At 33.7% G+C, this 22342-nt stretch overlaps 1 protein-coding gene and 1 long non-coding RNA gene across 2 annotated transcripts in view; one reads left to right on the top strand and one right to left on the bottom strand.

The window, feature by feature from the left end:
* The window catches only part of LOC133189854 (uncharacterized), a 65976-nt gene that overhangs the window by 18520 nt on the left and 25114 nt on the right, over positions 1-22342 (top strand). Inside the window, exons 3-21 of the mRNA XM_061325247.1 lie at positions 147-240; positions 537-613; positions 824-997; positions 1195-1338; positions 3052-3165; positions 3305-3583; positions 4193-4319; positions 6346-6553; positions 7336-7497; positions 7831-8179; positions 8526-8823; positions 9860-9986; positions 10159-10383; positions 10739-10948; positions 11189-11466; positions 13000-13150; positions 13424-13642; positions 13870-14023; positions 15763-16022. Of these exons, the coding sequence (XP_061181231.1) occupies positions 147-240; positions 537-613; positions 824-997; positions 1195-1338; positions 3052-3165; positions 3305-3583; positions 4193-4319; positions 6346-6553; positions 7336-7497; positions 7831-8179; positions 8526-8823; positions 9860-9986; positions 10159-10383; positions 10739-10948; positions 11189-11466; positions 13000-13150; positions 13424-13642; positions 13870-14023; positions 15763-16022 (3650 nt within the window). The remainder of the gene's footprint in view (positions 1-146; positions 241-536; positions 614-823; positions 998-1194; positions 1339-3051; positions 3166-3304; positions 3584-4192; positions 4320-6345; positions 6554-7335; positions 7498-7830; positions 8180-8525; positions 8824-9859; positions 9987-10158; positions 10384-10738; positions 10949-11188; positions 11467-12999; positions 13151-13423; positions 13643-13869; positions 14024-15762; positions 16023-22342) is intronic.
* LOC133190003 (uncharacterized) lies at positions 18274-19183 on the bottom strand. The gene is made up of 3 exons (XR_009721547.1): positions 18889-19183; positions 18576-18663; positions 18274-18378 (listed from the first exon to the last, which is right to left on the bottom strand). It is a non-coding gene; the product is annotated as an uncharacterized LOC133190003 (long non-coding RNA).

Raw genomic sequence — 22342 nt, 5'->3', positions numbered from 1 at the left:
TCAATGCATCCATGACAATATTTCGAGCTCAATAGGAACACAATGGGAATTTGAATATGCTTTGATTTATAATGTAAAGATAAATCATAATGAATTTAGATTTTAGAAATAAGGATTATAAATCATTGATCATTTGTATTTTACTTTTAGTGCCAATGTCTGTAAAAAAGAATGGTATGAAGAAGAGAAGTACCACAGATCCTGCAGCTTCTGGAAGTGGGGGAGGTGCACGACGTACAGGTAAGGCTTCCTCTAGGGCAAAACAGCTGTTAATTATCATACAGTTATAGAGACAAAGTTAAAGGATATCATCAGTAAATCATGTAGCAACCTATATGATTTGTATAACTTAATACAGTCAAAGCTCGTTATCTCGAACTCAAAGGGACCGAGAAAATTCTTTGAAATAACCAAGGATTTGAGATATTCAGGGTAAAATATTTAAGGAATAAGCAGTTGGGACTTCAAAATCACTCTGACACATCCATGGTATTCGATACTGAAGTTCAACAATTAATTATTTTCTTATTTTTCAGGAAAAAGAAAAATGTGGAATATTTTTGTTGCTCTGGTTATTCGTCGTATTATGACAATCTGAGAGCATGTAAATATGGTAGGTCAAAATATATAAAAGCAATCTTAACAACTTCATTATCACCTGGAAATTGGCAGTTACTTTCTCAGATAATATGTCTCATTATTAAACATTTGAATTGACTTTAAAACAGATCTATTTGAACATTTCAATTTTAAACTTTTTTTTACCAACTGAATGGACAGATTTCTAAACATCTATTAATTTCTAGACTATTTCACTTTCCAGCAATTTGCGATAATAAATTAACTCCTACTGGTGCCTGCAACATACGCTATTCCAGTGATAGAATTATCAAGAGAGGGGGAGTTGTGGTCACTCAGAGTGGAGGGACATGCTCCTCCCCGGAAACGTGTACAAATTGTAATGATGGGTTCTACTCCACAGGTCCAAAGTGTGAAAGTAAGACTTGTCAATTCTCCATAATACTTCAGTCAGTTGCTTCATTTTGTTTTCAGTTTTTTATGATGTTAAACTTTTTGCATTCACTGTGTGATTTAAAAGTTTCTCAATTTTCTAAAGTAAGATTTGAGGGATACATTTGTTTGTAATTTTATGATTGTTCAAGTTGGTCAGTTGTGATGATTTTATTTTCATAGTTTGTCCACAAATTGCGAATTGCAACCACCGTAGATGTACGAGTGCAAGTGACAACATTTGCGAGTATTGTGATGGAGACATAGTCTCTAAACAATATTGGAGGGCTTATACATCGGCTCCTAGTAACAAAAAACAGTGTCAAAGTAAGTTTGTGACTGAAAAATGGATAGTTTTGTAAATTCAAAATATATTAAATATTGCACCATCAAAGTAATAAAGAACTGATATTAGAGCACATAAAATTGAAATTATGGTTCTCATTCCTGCATGCATCCATTTTGAGATAGCTGCATTGCAAATTTATCAATGAGAAAATAAAAAGTTGGTAATGTGGAGACCAATCCGGAAAAAAATTCCACCATATTTTCTCATAGTTTTGTACTCAAATATTGCTTCTGGTAGCCATTTTTAGACTTGGTCACTTCGTTTAAAAAAAAATTCAAAGATAATGCCTACAATGTTCACACATTGATAATTAGTGGATATTATGCAAACCTATTGATCAGACATTAAAAGCACTACAATTTACAAGACACTAATCAGATCAAAACAAGCCATACTTGCATGTTGAAAAAGAGAGTAGGTGCAAATGCATGTTATGCAAAAAGTAAATTTACACCACACAAGGTATAAGTTTTAGACAATAATATATTTGTTGTTTCCATTTATTTATCTTTTGTTTAATGGGTTTGCTACCAGAAGGTCAAACAATTACACGTTTTGCCATGTGCTTCACAAGTATGTACTTATAGTCTTATACCTGTCTGTTAACCTGACTTTGTTCCTCAGAAATACCAAAAAGTAATTTTCACCAAAAAATACATGTATTTTCATACCAGTATTTACAACTTTGTTTTCCTTTACTTACAATGAAAGTTTGTATAATGATTAAAAACTGCAACAGGAAAAATCAAAATTTAAAAGCATTTTACAGAATTTTCTGGTATAATTGTGTTGTAAACATGAAGATGCCTCTTGTCAATGTAACAGTTTAAAACCTGATGAGCGTCATCAGTGAACAATTTTGAAATTCCAGTAGTTTCAATAAGCTTTTTTATAGAGACATCTCATTTTCAAATTGAGATTTCTTGATTAAATAACATAGTGCTTCAGTTTCTGATTTTATTGGTGAGGGACAAAAATGAAGACTTTAATTGGCAAGGGGTATATATACTTTATGTAGATTTGCTTTAATAGACAAAGAGAGTATATCTATGAACAAAGAATTTTTAGCATTATTTTATAGAAAATTCGGGTATAAAAGAAATACCTCCCTTATCTACTTATAGCCAACAAAATGATAAAAAAGAAGCCTCCCTCCTCCTCTGTTTTTGGGAAAATTGGCCTGAGAACCAGAGAATTAAATTTATGTAGCCTTAAAGTTGTACATTAATTTCAATTTGAAGTCATTATTCACCTCATTTTAAAATACAGGAATAATTTTAAGAAGTTTATTATATAAATTAGCATTCCTATTACAAACTTAACCTAATATGGAATGTATATCATGCCAACATTCCATGCATTTAGGCATAAAAAAGAAAAAAATAGAGTCAAGTTTAAAGGAGACATTTGGTTGTTAACATGTTCAGTGTGTGCATTTGAACAAAAAAATATCATTTATATTATCTGGATTTCAGTTCAATATCCAATTTAGGACATTTATGAAATGAGGTAAAGGATGACAAAGCATATCTGTGAAGTAGTGCATTTTGAAATGCCCAATGTCATTGTGAAGTTATAAATATCTTTAAAAGACATTTATCAATTTCATATTTTACAGTATTGGTATACATGTTTATATATATATCTGTGAGTGATGTATAAAGGGGTTTATTCTGTGATTATTTTAACAGAGGCCTGTTCCTGGAGATCAGATAGTACGAGGTGTTACCCGGGCACTTGTCGGGATGAACTGGCCTCTCAGTGTCAGTGTACTAAAGGCTTTACAGGGACTCATTGTGATACAAGTAAGGTTGATTTGTTTAAAGGTATGATTATAAATACTGAGAGAATTTATGCAAGAAATAAATTATCGCTGAACACTTCATGTTCAATTTTGAAAACAATTATAAAATAAAATGGGACACATATAACAAATCTTTGCAGTGACAGAAAAAGCTGAAATTTTATACAATGAGTGTAAACTAAAAGACAGTGCTGGACGTGTTTTGATGAACCCTTCGGATCCGAATGTCAGTCCACCACAACCTATCGTATGGACCAATAACGTCATCTGGCATGAGGCGGATACCAGATGGGATGCTAAATATACCCTGACTGAGACCCCTCCCCCACCTGACCCCACAGGACAGAACCACTATGTGACAGACTTTAAATATGGCATTGTACAGGCTATTTCTCATATCCAGTTACTTAGAAATCAAGGTAGCTGAATACATTTTTGGAGGATTTTTTAAAAAAATTAATTAATTTTTATGCTTAGTTTTCACTCGCAATATCCTATCAGAAATACTGCAGTTGTATTTTGAAATGCTAGCTTTCATAAATTCATATAAAGGATGTGCCTTTTATTTTGAAGGAATTTTCAAGAGATTTATTAGTATTTAATGAAATTTCATGTGCAAATTTTTGTTCAGAGCTGCCCTTTGCCCATATCTTTGTTATTTTCTTAGCAAAAACAAATTAAAAAGTTGGTGAAAAGTTGTCAAAATTCAGAAAACTGATATGAATGGGAAAATAATATGTAAAATATGGTAAATATGCAATGTCAAACTGGTAAAGATAATTACCTCTACCTTTGTTAAAGAGTGATTTAAAACTACAAAAGTATAATTTGTACAGACAGTAGTGTGGTATTAAGATTTTAGCATTGTTATACAGTCCTGTTAACCAAATATATGATATTTAGCAAATTATGCCTGAAGGAAGTTGAATTCTGCAGTCCAAAGAAATGTTAAAATTGTTTTTCCTTTATATACACAGGTAATAAGCCTATCATTGAGTTATTCTGTGAGATGTCTGTTTTAATTGTAGGTGTTGTTGGGGATAACTACTATGTCTGTCCAGGGGTGTCAGAAAGATCACCAGTAACTTCGGGATTTACATGTAGCAAAACCCTGAAATTTACATCATTACCTACTCCATTTCAACATAATGATGAGTAAGTAGCTGCTCTGAGTCACAAAGACCTATTGCTATCTGGGTTTTTTTCATGGGTAATAGACTGTTCACATTTTAACTTCAACTTGCCACAAAGCAGTCTTTGGTGACCATGCCCAATCAAACAGGAGATTTTTAGCTCACCTCGACGAAGTCGAGATGAGCTTATGCGATACCCCTGGCGTCGGCGTCCCAGTTAAAGTTTTAGGAGCAAGTCCCATTCCCAAGTAACTATAAGCCCTATCTGGACCAAACTTGCATGGATGATGCATCTAAGGATGGACGCTACCACACTTGCTTCGGATGCTGGATCTGACCTAGATTTTCCAGATGAGTGACCAGATTAAAGTTTTTGTAGCAGGTCCATTCCCAAATAACTATAAGTCCTACCTGGACCAAACTTGCATGGATGGTGCATCAAGGGATGGACACTACCACACTTGCTTCGGATGCTGGATCTGACCTAGATTTTCCATATGAGTGACCAGATTAAAGTTTTTGGAGCAGGTCCATTCCGAAGTAACTATAAGCCCTACCTGGACTAAGCTTGTACTTGCATAAGTTAGGGATGAACACTACCAAACTTGCTTCGGATGCTGGATCTGACCTAGATTTTCCAGATGAGTGACCAGGTTAAAGTTTTTGGAGCAGGTCCATTCCCAAATAACTATAAGTCCTACCTGGACCAAACTTGCATGGATGATGCATCTAGGGATGGACACTACCACACCTGCTTAGGATGCTGGATCTGACCTAGATTTTTCAGATGAGTGACCAGATTAAAGTTTTTGGAGCAGGTCCATTCCCAAATAACTATAAGTCCTACCTGGACCAAACTTGCATGGATGATGCATCAAGGGATGGACACTACCACACTTGCTTCGGATGCTGGATCTGACCTAGATTTTCCAGATGAGTGACCAGATTAAAGTTTTTGGAGCAGGTCCGTTCCCAGGTAACATAGGGCTTACCTATGTTTGAGAAATAGTGAAAAAAAAGTTGGGGTCTTAAAGAATCTTCTTAGAACCACTAGACCAGAAGTTACAAAATTTGAGTGGAAGCTTTTTTTGTAATAGAAGAATTTACTAGGAACTATTTATTGTGTCCTTTTGCTCTCAGCCAATATGGATTTAGGCAACAGAACGTATGTTCCCAGTGCTTAAGAAATATATTCTGATCTATTGCCTCATTACTGTTTAGGCATATATACAGTAGGGGTGAAACGATACACCTCCTTCACGGTTCGATACGTATTGTATAATTTTGTCTCGGTTCGGTTATTTTCGATACGATACATTTTGATAGAAGGAAACAAATTTAACGTTGTTTTATGCTTTCTTTTTCTAAATCTAGTCACATATTTTACGAATTTTATTTGCAAATTGACTAGAAGAAATTGATTAAAATTATTTGACTGTCAAAAATTATTTTACAAGCTATCAGTCATCAAAAATTTACTTTTTCTATACTTATTTATACTGTGTAACATGTTTTATCTTATGCCAAACCCGACTGAATAACGATCCCAACCGAAAAATGAACTGAACCGAAAATAAGGGATTTTGCACCGTGTATCAAACAGAGAAAAAATACCGCGGTGAATCGATACCGCGGTGAACCATTTCACTCCTAATATACAGTATACCTCATCTTCTTTACGCCAGGATTTCTCAGAGTCAAGCTGTCTGAATATGACAGTGATTAAAGAATTCTTCACCTGAGACCAGAGTTGTAGTTTCAGATGGGGCTAAAGTGGCCAAAGTCTGAGAAATGTGATACTCAGGTGACTGTCAAGATCCATGGGCCTCTTGTTGAACAGAAAAGATTTTAAAAAATCTTACTACTGCAATTCAGCCAGAGATTTGCAAATTGTCATTTGATTGCAAGCAGATCAAATATATATATTAATTGTGGTGCCACTTGGAAAATATTTTTTAATTTGGATGTTCTTATAAATATGATATTAATTTATTGCAGAGAATACATGTGATGTATATAGATGATATGATATTTTTAATTATCAATAGAGTGAAGTTCAGCATTGAAGCCAAATTGGGAGGTTATGTGAAGATAATGAACCGAGAGGCAGGGAACAGGATTGAGTATCACGCTCTGAAACAAACCACCAATAGACGTGAGTATGTGTACAAGTGGGATCTAGTCAGGCCCTATCACTGTGTGGCTTCCTCCTCCTCATGTCCCCAGTTCCTAACCGTGGTGGACCTCACAGAACAAGTAAGCATCATCATATTATTACAGTTGAACTTTGGTATCTCAAACACCAATATATCTTGAATACTGTGGATATGTTGAAGTAATTGTAAAGTCCCAACCACACAATTATTTTACCCTTGATTTCTCAAATCCTCGAATATCCCAGTTTTTTCTCGGTCCCATTGAGTTCAAGATAACTAGGTTTGAGTACAGTAAACATTTAAGTATGACTACCATATGTATTTAAGGACGTATAAAATACAAAATTTACTTTGAAGTTCAAAAGTTTTCAGATGTATTAAGTGTCAAATATAAATACTCACAAAATAAATGTTGATTCAATATTTTGAAAATTTAGATCTTTGAAAATTCGCTATAAAAGATGAAAATTTTGTTATTTTTAACTTCTAGGGGACACAAAATCAGTTCGCGATGACAGTAAATTCCCTATATCTGAGTTCGTCATATCTGTAAAATTTTATAAGGAATTGTTAAAGATTTCGCAGGGGATTGCAAAAAACTTTGCTTTATCTATAAATTCGCTATATCTGCATGTGTTTGTGCTAAACGAGGTTTACTGTATTACCATGTTATGGAAATCTTTGCCTGTTCTTGTTTTTTTTTCCTAAACACATTAAAAATTATATAAAAAGCAAACTTAACTATTGACCCTAATTTTTATGGTGTGTCACAAAAAACAATATCCTTTTTTTTTTTCTTGGCCTAATAAGATGTCTCTTATATGTGGTATCTGAAAACCAATTTTTCACACTATTGATGATTAACAATCATATTGTTTACAGCCCAGCATAACAATGACATGGGATGGCTGGACTGATGATTTGTCTGGCTTGTTGAGGTATGAATATGAAATGTATGAACTCGGCCATGATGGATCTGAATTAGGAGAAAACCAGGGAAAAGTAGTCAAGAGCCCAACTAGCATAAGCCTCACTGATCCAAGTGTAAGTATGTAGAAGGAATTTGAAGGTTTTACTTAATAAAAAATTTTCTTTGGACTTTATTCTATTAGATCTATACCTTTAAAAAGTACACTTAATTTACTTATTTCATCCAAATTCATTTAAATAAAAAAGATAAAAGGAAAAAAATCAATGTGAAAAATTAACTGCAGAAACTACAAGTTGCATATTGGCTATCCAGGCAATACTTATAATAAACTTGAAAGTTTTAAAGTTTTAAGCCATGAAAGAACTTTGAAATCTAAAGTCTTCATTCTTTCCTAGTTTATTACTGTTGAAGTAATCTCTGCCTTATCTTTTTTGCTTTAATTACAGGCTTCCGTTACATTGCCATACCCAGGAATGTTCTCCATACATTTTTCAGCCTTTGATAAAGCCGGGAATCATAAGACATCCAGGAAGCTGGTTTTCTATGACAACCAGTCCATCATTACCCAGAAATCCAACAAGGTGACTCGTGTTGTCACGGCTTCATCAGAGACAAATTATCTGTGGGTTGTACAAGACACAAATACTATAGTAGTCAGATGGACAGATCGCTTCTACAACGTTCGACACGAGGATAATCGCTGGCTCAACAAAGTCAAATCTCACTTTGCAATAGAGGATAAATATGATGATCATTATGGAGAGAGACAGGTCAAGGCCATCAACAATGTCCATGGTGTGTTTATGTTCCGCTGTCAATATTTTAAGGCATCCCTCGCATTCTTAATTTAAGGATAATGTTACGAGATTTAAAGTGCTAGTGAAAATTATTTTCCTCAGCCCTTAACATATCTAATGGTGAACTTAAAACGGAGAAAATAAGATTTGAAATGCTATAAAGTAGAGATTATGAGATATAATTATGTATTTTATAAACTGGTATGTAATTTTTATCCCTTATCCAAAAAGATGAGGGAAAAGATTTTATTATCAAGCGGTATATCCATGCATAATATTTTGTTTTAGTGATTATGAAGTTACAGAATTGTACTGAAGTTTTATAATAATTTTCTTTTTTTCAGGAATTGTGGAATTTCAGGTAGCTTACCAGGTGTATGACAGCAGTGGTCCACAGGATTCTCAGGCCCTTACCTCAGTGTCCAATATTCAGAATCAGGCACAGACCCTGACTGTAACCTGGGTGGATGGCAATAAGTTGACCGCTACAGTAAAGGCTATAGATTATATGTCCAAGACAAAAGAGGAGGAAGTGACTGTGTACAGAGATGCCACGCCCCCTATTATAGAGGATCTCTGGTTAACAAGAGGAGACAGGCTTAATGTTAGTGTTCACAGAGTTGAAGATTTCGCAGAAATGATGTAAGTTATCAGCCATTAGTGCAGGTGATAGATGTCTATGTTTTACAGTTTAAACTAGTTTTAATCTTCAATGAATGTCATAAATTGTATCATAAATGTACATATATGATTATTTTTTATTCACCTGAGTCACTTGGGTGACAGATTGCCATGCCTTTCTTGATTATCTTTGTACAGTGTCTGTTAGACTTCTCAACATTATCAGCTTCTTTTCAGAAATTGCTGTTCCAATTTGTTAAAGAGCAACAATAGGTAAAGGGTTCCTGTCTTGACGGGAGATACTTTTTTACCAAAAATGACCCTAAAAGAACGTCTCCACTGTTTCCTGCTATTTTTATCACCAGTTTTTAATTTAACTTCAATTTGGGTGAAAAAATTCTGTCCCTTTCTCCGGCCTTGGTTTGATACATCCCAAATCCCCCCAAACAAATATTTTACTATGGAAGGCCTGACTGTCAGTACCCATGGACCTTTAAGATCCTTAGTCTTTACTCCTGGACATTTGATAGACAAATGTTCACATAAATGTGAGCAATGGCCTTTTAAGATTTATAGCCCATGGATTTGGAGTTCTGTCCTCTAGGAAAGGGCTTAACTGAATATATACTGAAGTTGAAATATGACTCTTGTACATACAGTCAAACATTGTTATCTCAAAATTGATGGGACTGAGAAAAAAATTCAAGATATCCAAGGGTTCAAGATATTGAGGATAAAATACTGAAAGAATAAGTGCTTGGAACTTCCACTGAATCACTTTAAAATATGCATGATATTTGAGATACATGTTACAATCGGTGTTTGAGATGCAAAAATTCAGCTGTTTTTTTTGTTTTTTTTTGCTGAATATCCAGTAAAATGTTGAATATGTGCACTTCCAAATTGTGTCCTCTGGGTTCAGGGGTTAGCTCCCATAGGCTGACCTCCTACTGAGACTAAACCATATGATCAAAAAATCCAGTAATGATAAATGGAGCAGATTATGATGAACTGATTAAAGATCATAAGCTCAATTTAATCTGGGTCTGCATTTCAGTGTGGAATGGGTAGCATATGACTATCACAGTGGCTTAGATAGGATATCATGGCGACTATTTGACAACTTCACAGGAACTGAGCTACTACATGGTCATGAAGATATTCCTGCTCAAGGACAGGCTGCTGTAAGCATACATACTAAATAAATCAATATATAATGGATTCAAGATTGCTTGTTGATAATTTAGATTCTGTAACTTTTTGACATGGTCAGATGACTTCTTTCAAGTGTGAATTTATTATTAGTTTAAAAACTTTAATTGAAGACTGATTTTATCATGTTCTTAATTTATACAGACTCTAGCTGACTGTCAGTCCAAGTATGGTAGTTATGCAAGGGGAGCTAACTGCTATGTGACTCCCTTTTGGGGAGCCTACCACAAACACTTCCAAGTGAAGCCAGCTGTGAAGGCTCAGGGGGGTCTGAAGAATGGCATGCAGTCAGGTGTACATGACTGGGAGTATTATCTAGAAGTCTCAGCAACAAACAAAGCAGAATTAACCACAATCTTGTCAAAAAAGGTAGGAAAATAAGTATTATGATTGATCATTTAAAGCCAGCTGGGTCTTCATTAAATATATCTTCTTGAAAGAAATGTACACTATGATAAGAATATAAAATACCAGGCAGTGGGAAGTGGTCCCTCATGGGAATTATTATTAAAAATTTGTACTTGAGGATTTGCAGTGAAGTTTCCTTTGTTCATGATTAAGGCTCTCTGAATTTGTTTCATTGTATCGTAGTGTATAAGGGGAATACTACAATAGCTAGAGTTATTGTTTAAAAGGTTTTTTATTGAAACAGTTCTTTATGACCTTTACTCCTATGTTACATTATTTGTTTGCTAGAGTTGTTTATGGCTTTGATTAATTGCAGATAACTATAGACACATCACCACCCCACCCTGGTTCTGTACAGGATGGGGTCCAGGGGACAGAGGAAGTGGACTACCAGCAGAGTAAGACCCTGACCGCCCACTGGGAGGGATTCTTTGACAGGGAGAGTGGGGTGCTGTTCTATCAGTATGGATTTAACACCAGTCCCATCCCTGGCACAGCATTTGCATTAGACACCGGAAGCTCCATGGTATATTGCTTGTAATTTTATATACCATCGAATGATTCTTGATCTACACGTATATATGTACAGTCATTGTGAAATGAAAGACAGCTTAATAAAAAAGATTCTATAACTTGTTTACATATAATTGCATATTTTAATTTTTCACCTCAGAAAATTAATGTATCTTAATGTAAAAAATCTAATGTAGGCTTAATTTTCAGGGAAAATCTAATGTATAATGTTTTTTCTCTTCTAAACATGCAGCTTCATGAAACATACTCACTGCATGCCACCCATACAGTCTCAACCGAGGGCACTTACTACATATGTGTGGTAGCTTATAACCGGGCTTTAGAGCCATCAGAGCCTGTCTGTTCTGATGGGGTGACAGTGACCACTGCCGTCCCCAGGGTACAGGAAGTCAACATAGAGGGAGCTACAGTCACAGGGGGATTGGTGACCGATGAAAGCAGGTCAAACTATTGGATTGTCACCAGTAACAGGTTTAGGAGGCTGATTCAGAATGTAACAGCAGAGTGCATGTAAGTTTTCAACTCGCTGATTGTGTTCACATCCTCAGAATATGCTGTAGCTGTTTAGTTCATTATGCTGCATCTACTTTAATTAGTTTGTAATAATTTAGATTAGATGCTCGATATGTTAATATCTGACATTGACCTACTGTGTATCAGGTTTTTTTCCGCCGGTATCCATTATCCATTTTGTTTGGGATGATATCCGAATAACTGAAAATGAATCAATGTTAATTTAATTAGTACAAAGTTTTGTTTTTTAATAGAGTTATCTGTCTCTTATTATATATTATACAGAAAAGTAATACTGGATAACGGACATATTGAGATTGAGATACTGTGAAATCACTAATTTTCATGGGAGTTAATTTTTGTTGTTTTCATGGTATAAAGAAACCCACAAATTCATATCCCCCACGAAATGTTAAAATTTCGTACCACAGTACAGTGGGTCACCTTTGACCACAAATTCAAATCCCCTCAAATCAGTAATATGTTCTTAAATCACAAAAATAAGTGATTTTACAGTATTGAGATTGGACCCTTTCCCAAGATGGACTTATTGAAACACAAGGGAACTACATCTAAAATATGAAAATTTGAATTTCTTACATATCAGAAATACGTATCTGATAAATCAGAGGAAAACGACAAAATGCCATCCAATATTCGAGTTTCCAGATGGATTTCTCATTACAGAATCCGAAAATCTTTGGGCAATGGGAGAACGATAAAAAAAAACTACATCAACAAAATTATTCTTCCGTATGTAAACAAAGTGAAGAATACATGTAATTGCAATTTACCACTTGGCCAGCTTGCTGTGGTGATCTTTGACTGTTTCCATGCAAGGACAGATTGCAGAGGAATTAATGGCAAAATTTACTGTCTGCAAATTGACTCATTTACATTACCTGTGGCAAAATGTACAGATTTACTTCATATGAACATAAACAGAGGTGCAAAATCTTTTTAAAAAATGAATTCAAGAGAGGGAACATGGCAGAGGTGTGTGTTCAGCTGAGTGGGTCTTTGGAAATTAACAAAATGAAGGTTGATTTATCTCTCACCTGGATGAAGCCACTTGGAGCTGACAAAGCTTTTCGATTAAATGTGAACAAAACTTGAGATCGTCAGAAATGGATTCAGAAAAACGGAAATATCATTCATATTGGGATTTGATTAAATTGTGATAGTAACTTAAAACTCGTGTAAATTGTTTCTTCATTTAAAATAGTTTCACATACACATGCTGGCTTTTTTTTACTAATTCTTTGTAGATTTAAATAATCTTGAATTATGTTTTCATGACTTTGAAATAATGAAAAATTAATTAATGTAAACTTAATACACTGTTTTAGGTTCTGATTTGCAGAAAAAAAACATGAGGCGGAAAAAACCTGATAAACATGTACATGTTTCAGTGTTTTAAAATAAAAACAGAACAAATCATTAATTGAAATTTATTTCTCAATTTTTAATAAAATGCAGTAAATTATTAATCTATCATGTTAGATTAGCTTAGGTTGTTTATTTCCTTAGGACCAAAGCTACAGTTCTGAACTACACTGACATTTTACCAGCTGAGCATAATTCTGATGGTACCTTTGTGGGGGTGAATGGCAGCATATTCTGTGCCAACGCCTCAGGTGCTCCAGCCTCACTCAACCCAGTCCTGTCTAAATCATCCATGGCAAGTTAATTTAACTACAAAATATAGGATAAAATAAGATAACGTAAATATTTTTGCAGTATGAAATTAAATGTAACTGTGGTGGTTTTCTAGAAATTGATACAAAGCGTAAGAATTAGAAAAAGAAATCAAGGAAAAGCCTTATAATGTGGAACCACTGTAAATTTGTTGAACGATTACAAGCTGTGTGTATTTGCTGTTGGTTTAGAGGAATCGCAATTTACACAAATGTTTTTGCTCCTATAACAATTCACATTTTCTTGATTTATGTAGGTGTACATGAGCTGGAAAGCTGTAGACAATCCAGGTAGCGTCCATGACTATGAAGTGGGCTTCTCCTCCTCCAGTGGGAGTCCTGCCCCTGACATTATGGCCTTCAGAAGTACCAAACAACACCCCCACATCAGCATTCCTCACACTGATATACCAGATGGGACAGAGTTTTATCTTCTTATCAAGACAATCAGCAAGGCAAACGTGGAAGGGATTCAGGTAGCCACAGGAGGTTTATTAATTCTAAAATATGATACACACTATTTCACAGCCTGGTACTCATAAAACTTAATCTTAAATATGGGGGGGGGGATTTTTTCAAAACTAAGACTATATTCATTAACTTATTTGTGTGAAAACTGCTTGCTTTTCTTGATAAACTGAAGTTTATTCTTGAAAACATCATATACTTGTCATTTTTCAAGTTAACCTGTTGCATTTTTCAGTCCATTGGTCCTTGTTTTATGGACACCACTCCTCCAGATTTTTCAGGGTCAATTTCTGTGACACATTTCAATGGATCCCTCATAGCTACCTGGAGTCCAGGAGCCTTCTCTGATCCTCAAGAACCTTTTACACTTAAGTTTCAGTTTGCTATTGGTAAGCAAAATGAAGAACAATGAATTTTTTTTTTTAATGTTCTAAAGAAACAGTCAATATTTTTTTTTCCAGGAAGCTTAATAACTTTTATCATAAGATTTATATTGAAGAAGGGATGGTAAATGTAAAAATGTAGATTTAAAACAAAATATTTTAGGATTTAGTATTACAGAACTCTAGAACAACAAGATGTGTTTGTGAAACACTGATGCCCCCGAATGGCAGCTTATGGCGAAGGTTAAAGTTTCTTAAATGCAAGTCAAACTCCAGGTCAAGAAATCAAAAATGTTGGTACCCAAAGAAAGGTCTTGTCTCAAGGAATATACCTGTGAAATCTGAAAGCCCTAGTACAAACCGTTGAAAAGTTTTGGCGAAGGTTAAAGTTTTTTCAAAGTAAGTAAAACGGCAAGGTCAAGGTCAAATGGTGCCCAAGGGAAGTTTTTGTCACAAGTCATACACATGATCATGAAATGTGAAAGCCCTAGACCAAACGTTCAAATGTTATTGCCAAGGTTTAAATTTTTTAAAAGTAGGTCAAACTCCAAGGTCAAGGTCAGTGCCAAAATTGTTGGTATCCTAAGCAAGGTCTTGTCACAAGGAATATACATGTGAAGTATGAAAGCCCTAACACCAACTGTTCAAAAGTTATGGCCAAGGTTAAAGTTTTTCAAAAGTAGGTCAAACTTAAAGGTCAAGGTCAAAGGGTCAGAGTTGCTGGTATCTAAAGGAAGGTCTTGTCACAGGGAATGCATATGTGAAGTATGAAAGCCCTAACACCAACCGTTCAAAAGTTATGGCCAAGGTTAATGTTTTTCAAAAATAGGTTAACCTCCAAGGTCAAAGGGTCAAAGTTGTTGGTATCTAAAGGAAATTCTTCTCACAAGGAATGCATATGTGAAGTATGAAAACCATAGCACTAACTGTTCAAAAGTTATGGCTAAGGTTAAAATTTTTCAAATTTGAAGTAGGTCAAACTCCAAGGTTAAGGTCAAAAGGTCAAAGTTGTTGGTATGCAAAGAAAGGTCTTGTCACAAGGAGTACACATGCAAAGCATGAAAGACCTAGCTTAAACTGTTCAAAAGTTATGGCTAAAGTTATAGTTAAAGTTTTTTCAACAGTAGGTCAAACTCCAAGTCAAGGTCAAGGGTCAAAGATGTTGGTATCCAAAGAAAGGCTTTTTCAAAAGGAATACACTTGTGAAGTTTGAAAGCCCAAGCTCCAAGTGATCAAAAGTTATGGCCAAGGTTAAAGTCTCAAAATATTTTGCAAAAGTGGGTCAAACTCCAAGGTCAAAAGGTCAAATGTGATGGTACCCAAAGAAAGGTCTTGTCACAAGGAATATACATGTGAAATATGAAAGCCATAGCTCCAACCAATCAAAAGTTATGGGCAAGGTTAATGTTTTTGCAGACAAACAGACAGACAGACAGACAGACGAACAGGGCAAAAACCATTTGCCCCCGAATCTTCGATTACGGGGGCATAAAAATATTGATATTTAAATCATTCATTTACAGTAAACTTTATTATAAGGAATGTCACTGTGACCTCGAATTTTACTTTTTTACAACCGAGATTCTTTATATCAGTGTAAGGAACATTGTGAAAAGTTGCCCAGGGGATTCAAAGTTAAAGTTCCTTATAACCGTGATTTCCTTATAACCAAGTTCCTTATAACCCAGTTTTACTGTAGTTTATTTGAACATGCAAAATTTTCATATTCCGTCCAAATTATATAGGACATACACCACGAGGAACAGATGTTCAATCCTTTATCTCTCTGAGGAGTGGTGGATCCTGTGTGGTGGGAAATCCCCCGACCTGTACTGCTATCAAGGTATCAGATACAGAATGGGGAGTCCATGGACATCACACATACTACTTCACAGTCAAGGCAGAGAACTCTGCAGGCCTGACCAGTTATGGAGTGTCAAATCCCTATATACATGATGTACAGCTAGCTGCTAAAGGGGTGGTCTTAGACATTCCATCTGATTCAGTAAGTGTTGAAGTAAAAACCAACTGGATGTTTATATATTATAATTAGGTCTTCCGTTTTCAAGGAAGACCTATAGTGATTCTACTGTTTCTTCTTATTACAGTGGTTCCCGTTTTATCGAATAGTCAAGTTGTCAGCATAGTTTTATCCGAATAGCCGAAAATTAGAATAGCCGATTGCTCCATACCGAGTCCAAAGATAGATGTATAGAGCTACATGTATTGATAATACATCGTTGCTAGCAAATTTCAAGCTTGCACTTTTGTTTTCTTTTGACATGTTTACTTAATGACTTTACTAAAAATAATTTATTTCACTTACTTATGAATTTAATATGAAATTTTTTATCAAATAAATTGACGTATAGAGTATATTCTTTGATAGTTATTGCCATCTTTCTTCAGCACATGTTTACATTCCTTCTTCGATGGTCGCCATTTTGGAAAAGGAAGTAGACTAAATGCTTGACTAATAACCGTAAACTATTTTTCCCTGGATAGATTGTAAATTGAAAATAAACAAAAATATTAAATATATGTAATTGTTTCCTTTTGATTTGTTTCTTTAATACGGTTACGTATTTTATACTGTGTGTGAGTTTACCAGTCTCGTTCTTGTCTGCTGAAGAGAGATTTTGAGAGCCATGTCGAGAAAGTTGGTATGAATTTTGAGACGTATTTTTATAGAACGAGCCATTTGTGATTTTTACCATAAATTTTGCACTGAAAAGTGAATAAATATTAAGCCAATTTACCAAGTTAAATGATTGAATAGGGTTATTTCATTATCCAAGCAAATTGTCATACACAAGCTAATCAGTTCAATAATTAAAATTTCATGCCGAAAAAATTGCAGATAACTGTCATAATTAAGAAGTGCATCATTGAACCCAAGCTGATCACCACAACTGTAATCAAAACATATCTATTTACTATGCCCACTATTGACACAGGTAAGGTGCCTGTGTGCGTCCAGGCGTAACTTATCCCCTCATTGTCGTACTCAAGCCAGTCAAGGTAATTGGTGTCAAACTGTAAACAAAGGCTTCACATACGAAGATGGAGCAGGGCTCGACATTAATTTTTTCCCCTACTTGTCCAATCAGGCAAGTGACCAAGACATTTACTTGTCCGAACTTCAACTTCACTGGTCTGAAATTTGTTCAATAAAGATACAATACTGTCAACTTGAAAACTAATATAAAGTCCATTACATGTGATTCATTCGTGATGTTATTGATAAATACAACAAACACATGAAAACAAACTTTTATCTAGACTTTCTATCCTGACAACAACATAAATGTTCACAAACATCAAACAGAACCTAAACTTCGTAACTCGACGTAACTTCATGCCCTCCTTTGCAGTAGTATCCCAGCTAGCACAAAAACATTTTTAAAATGTTTTTAAAACATTTTCAAAATGTTACGAAAACATTTTCAAAAATGTTTTAATCACGTGATTTTGTATGGTTTTTTAAACGTTTTTAAAACATTTTAGCATAATGTTTCAGCAAATGTTATCAGAACATTTTATTAAAATGTTACGAAAACATTTTCAAAAATGTTTTAATCACGTGATTTTGTATGGTTTTTTAAACGTTTTTAAAACATTTTAGCATAATGTTTCAGCAAATGTTATCAGAACATTTTATTAAAATGTTATGAAAACATTTTCAAAAATGTTTTAATCACGTGATTTTGTATGGTTTTTTAAACGTTTTTAAAACATTTTAGCATAATGTTTCAGCAAATGTTATCAGAACATTTTATTAAAATGTTATGAAAACATTTTTGAAAATGTTTTAGTCACGTGATTTTGTATGGTTTTTAAAACGTTTTTAAAACATTTTACCCTAATGTCGCAATGACATCTCTTTCCTAAAATGTCACTTAACGTTTTCATTAAATGATATCAACATCATTTGTATGATTTTTCAAAGCGCTTTTCATACATTCCAGCTTAATTAATTAATCACATCTGAATGAATTCACTTTTTACAAATTTTAATACAAATCCTTATTTAATATGAAACACATATTTTAGTTCTATTTCCAGTACAAGTTTTGAGTTATTCTGTTTTAATCCAACAGGTATTTTTAAAGGAAAAAATCCATTCTCTGAATTTCAAAACAGCAGAATCACATAAATCCTTCCAACTAGAAAGAATAAACAGACCTAGGTCACTGTTATCATTTACGATCCCCCAAAAAGCATGTATCTACATGTACATGTGTAGGTTCCACAGAGTGGCGGATCTATTATATAAATGGAATCGCACACATTAATAAAGTTCACAAGAAGTCTGTCCTAGGAAAGAATTGAACAAGAAGCTCTTTTCTGTAAAGCAGAATCTGTAAACATAGAGGCAACAGTGTTAAAGTCATCCGTCTACATCAGATCTTTAAATAATGAAAATGTACACGAACATTTTTTTAAATAATAAAATCACATAAAATTTTCCATTTGCATTAATGAAAAGAATTAGAGTTGTTGCATGTTCATAACTAAAACACAATAATATTATTGAAGAGCAATGATATTTACGTACAAAAAAATGCCTTTATCAGCTAGAGGCGGTTCTTTCAAACGTGGCTATTTGAATGAAATTCAAGTCTGTTGATGGAACTGTCATCTAACTGCAATATGATTTCATGTTTCAATAATAAGATATTTTGAATTTTGATCAACATAAGACAAGGAGGCATATTTGTTGTTTTCTAAAGTATTCAAATTCAAATACATAATAGCTTTGTTCTGCTACTCATATGTATACATGTATTCAGAAATAAAATGATGTACTGGTAACAGAAGAGTCACTTTTAAAAATTATCTTTTGAAATCTCTGAAGAAATTATACTCACAAAGCAGGTGTTAATAATCCAGCGCTAATTCTGGCTTATATGATGCAAAAATCTTGTTTGAAAATCAGCAACAAGAAAACGCACACATCCTGTTTACCAGAATTCAAATTTTGGCGTAGATAAGCTGCAAACCACTATACTCTCTAACGCGCTGCCCAGCAGGAGAATTGCATAACAAGGTTATCATGACACTGAAACTGACCAGTGTAGCCACTCCTAATCTGCTGTCTTGGAGTTTAAGAAATATGATGCAAACAGACAAGATCGACGTCAAAAATCAGGCTGTGTTAATTATTGTAAACTGTTTGCTTATTATTTTTTCTTTTTTTTAAATTAAAGTATCTTTACTTTATTCAGTGAACTTTGTATTGATTACATGTCTGTCAACTCAATAAGAATTTTTGAAAAAAGAAAGAAAAATACAGGGATAATATTTTTTCTCGGGAAAAAATTGGGTTAGTCATGAATATTTTTAAAACATTTTGGAAATTACATTAAAAAATTTTGCATCAATGCTAAATAAAATGTTTTAGTCCTTAAAAGGATAAACGTTATAGTCAATGTTCTAAAAACATTTTTACAACATACTTTGAAAATAAACAAATCATTAATATTAACAATGATATAAATGTTTTAAAAACATTTTGAAAATGTTTCTATAGAATGTTGCATAAATTATAAATAAAATGTTTCAGTTGTAGGAGGAGAAAACGTTTTGTCAATGTTTTAAAAACATTTTCACGACCAATACTGAAACATTTAAATATTAAACTCTAAGCAATATTAAGAATGTTTTAAAAACATTTTGACAACGTTCTTTCGAAATGTTTTTAAAACGTAACATTACTATGTTTCATATATGTAGAAGAGGAATGTTTTATTTCAGGTTTTAAAAACATTTTTATAACGTTATAAGAAACTGTTTAATATATGCAAACAAGAATACCTTTGGAATCATTTTTAAAACGTTTCAAAAACATTTTCTAGAAATGTTCCTTAAAGATTTTACTTTAACCTTTTTGAAAACATTTTGAAAAAGTTTCTATAGAATGTTGCATAAATTATAAATAAAATGTTTCAGTTGTAGGAGGAGAAAACGTTTTGTTCAATGTTTTAAAAACATTTTCACGACCAACACTGAAACATTTAAATATTAAACTCTAAGCAATATTGAGAATGTTTTAAAAACATTTTGACAACGTTCTTTCGAAATGTTTTGAAAACGTAACATTACTATGTTTCATATATGTAGAAGAGGAATGTTTTATTTCAGGTTTTAAAAACATTATTATAACGTAATAAGAAACTGTTTGATATATGTAAAGAAGACATACCTTTGGAATCATTTTTAAAACATTTCAAAAACATTTTCTAGAAATGTTCCTTAAAGATTTTACTTTAACCTTTTAAAAACATTTTCAAAAATGTTTTTAAAATGTTACAATGGGAAAGAAAAATGTTTTTAAAACATTTTAAAAATGTTTACTCTGAAATGTTTTGAAAAAACATTTTTATAACTGCAATAAAATGTTTTGAAAATGTTTTGTGCTACCTGGGATGCAATTAGTGAACTTCGATCCTGATCGAGTGTGAACTCAATTATATAGCGATCCATATCGGGATCGAAGTTCGTTTTTTTATGTACTGCTTACGTCTTTACCGATGAACTTTCAATAGTCGTTCTTTTTATTATTTGAAGACTTCTTTATATTAAAATGCACTTGTCCAATCGGACAAGTGCCCAGCAATATTCACTTGTCCGTAATTTTTTTTCGCTGGTACCGGAAAAGCGTTAATGTCGAGCTCTGTGGAGGTGTGAACAAGGTGCTGATTATCAAAAAACACTATGATAGTCCAAATTTTTGTATTGGATAAAACGAAATTCCACTATTTTTTCATCAGAATATCAGGTGAAATTATTTATAAATATATAAGAAATGGTTTTGTGCTCTGATATTATATTGAAATAGCCGAAATATTCGTTAAACCGCTATCCGATAAAATGGAAGCCACTGTATTATTATTCTTATTTTTTTGACTTTCTAATTTTGTGCACGCGATTTCTCGAAGACTATTGGATGGATTTACATGAAATTTTCAGGAAAGATGTGTTGTAACATGAACTTGATCTGTCTGAGAGAAAATTTGGAAATTCACTTCCGGTGCCAAGTTACAGACCATTTTCTGATTTCAAAATGACATTTTGTCCGCGGATAATCTCAAGAACGACAAGAGATATCAATGTGAAACTTTCAGGGATTAAAGTTCGTGATAGATACTAGCCGGGTTGCCCCTTTTCGTTCGTCATCGGCACTTCCGGTCGCTTACGGAAGTGATCAAAGAAATCGTAAAATTTCAACTTTCTTTTTTTAAATCAATGCCTATATCACATAATTGCATCTCTTTTGTAGTTTCGAAATATGTTGGTCCCACTGAAAACAAAAACGTCAACTTCCGGTTGGAAGAGAAAAACCACATAATTTGAGTATTTTTCTCTCCCATTAATCTCTTTTGTAGATAAAGTATTTGAAATGAATTTTAAATATGTTATTCAGACTGCAAATGTCTAGAGTAACGTCAAAAATCTTTGTAAAATTCACTTCCGGTCGCGTGTTTTTCTGTCCTCAAAATGAAGTTGTCTGAGCAAGATCTCGAAAACGGTAAGAGATTAGGACACCAAACTTATATGAATAACAAACCTTAAGATGTAGGCAAAAACATTTGGGTTAAGAGCATCAGCCATCACTTCAGGTCGTCACACGTTATAGATAAAGTATTTGAAATGAAATTTAAATGTGTTATTCAGAGTGCAAATGTCTAGAGTATCCTTAAATATCTTTCAAAATTCACTTCCGGTCGCGTGTTTCCCTGACCTCAAAATGAGAAGTTGTCTGAGAGATCTCTCAAAAACATGGAAAAGATTAAAACACCAAAACCTGTATGAGTAATTGACCTTGAGGAGTAGGCAAAACCATTTGGGTTCAACGCGTCAGTCATCACTTCCGCTTGTCACAGGAAGTGATCAAAGAAATCAAAAATTTAAACTTTTCTTTTTTTAAATTAAAACTTGCATCACAATATTGCATCTCTTTCGCTGTTTTAAAATAAGTTAGATTCCACCGGAAAAAAACGTTAACTTCCGGTTTAGGAGAAAAACTATGTTATTTTGATATCTAACTTCTCATAAATATTGCTTATCGATAAAGTACATGAAATGATTTTATGTATGTTTTAGATACTGCAAATGTCTAGAGAAAAGTCAGAGATTTTTTTATAAAATTAACTTCGTGTCGCGTGTTTACCTGTCCTCAAAATTAGAATTTGTTCTCACAATATTGCTCAGCAACAGTAAACGACTGAAGTCTAAAACTTTCAGGAATGATAGTCAGTCATCAGTTTATTTGAATCGTGGGAAAATATTGTATCGCCGTTACTTCCGGTCATGACAGGAAGT

The sequence above is a fragment of the Saccostrea echinata genome, unplaced genomic scaffold (assembly GCF_033153115.1).
Source record: "Saccostrea echinata isolate AGI-Se365-2 ecotype Australia unplaced genomic scaffold, CSIRO_AGI_Sech_v1 ptg000020l, whole genome shotgun sequence".
NCBI classification, from domain to species: domain Eukaryota; kingdom Metazoa; phylum Mollusca; class Bivalvia; order Ostreida; family Ostreidae; genus Saccostrea; species Saccostrea echinata.
Note: the sequence above shows the minus strand (reverse complement) of the source record. Positions and strands in the feature narration are given on the sequence as shown.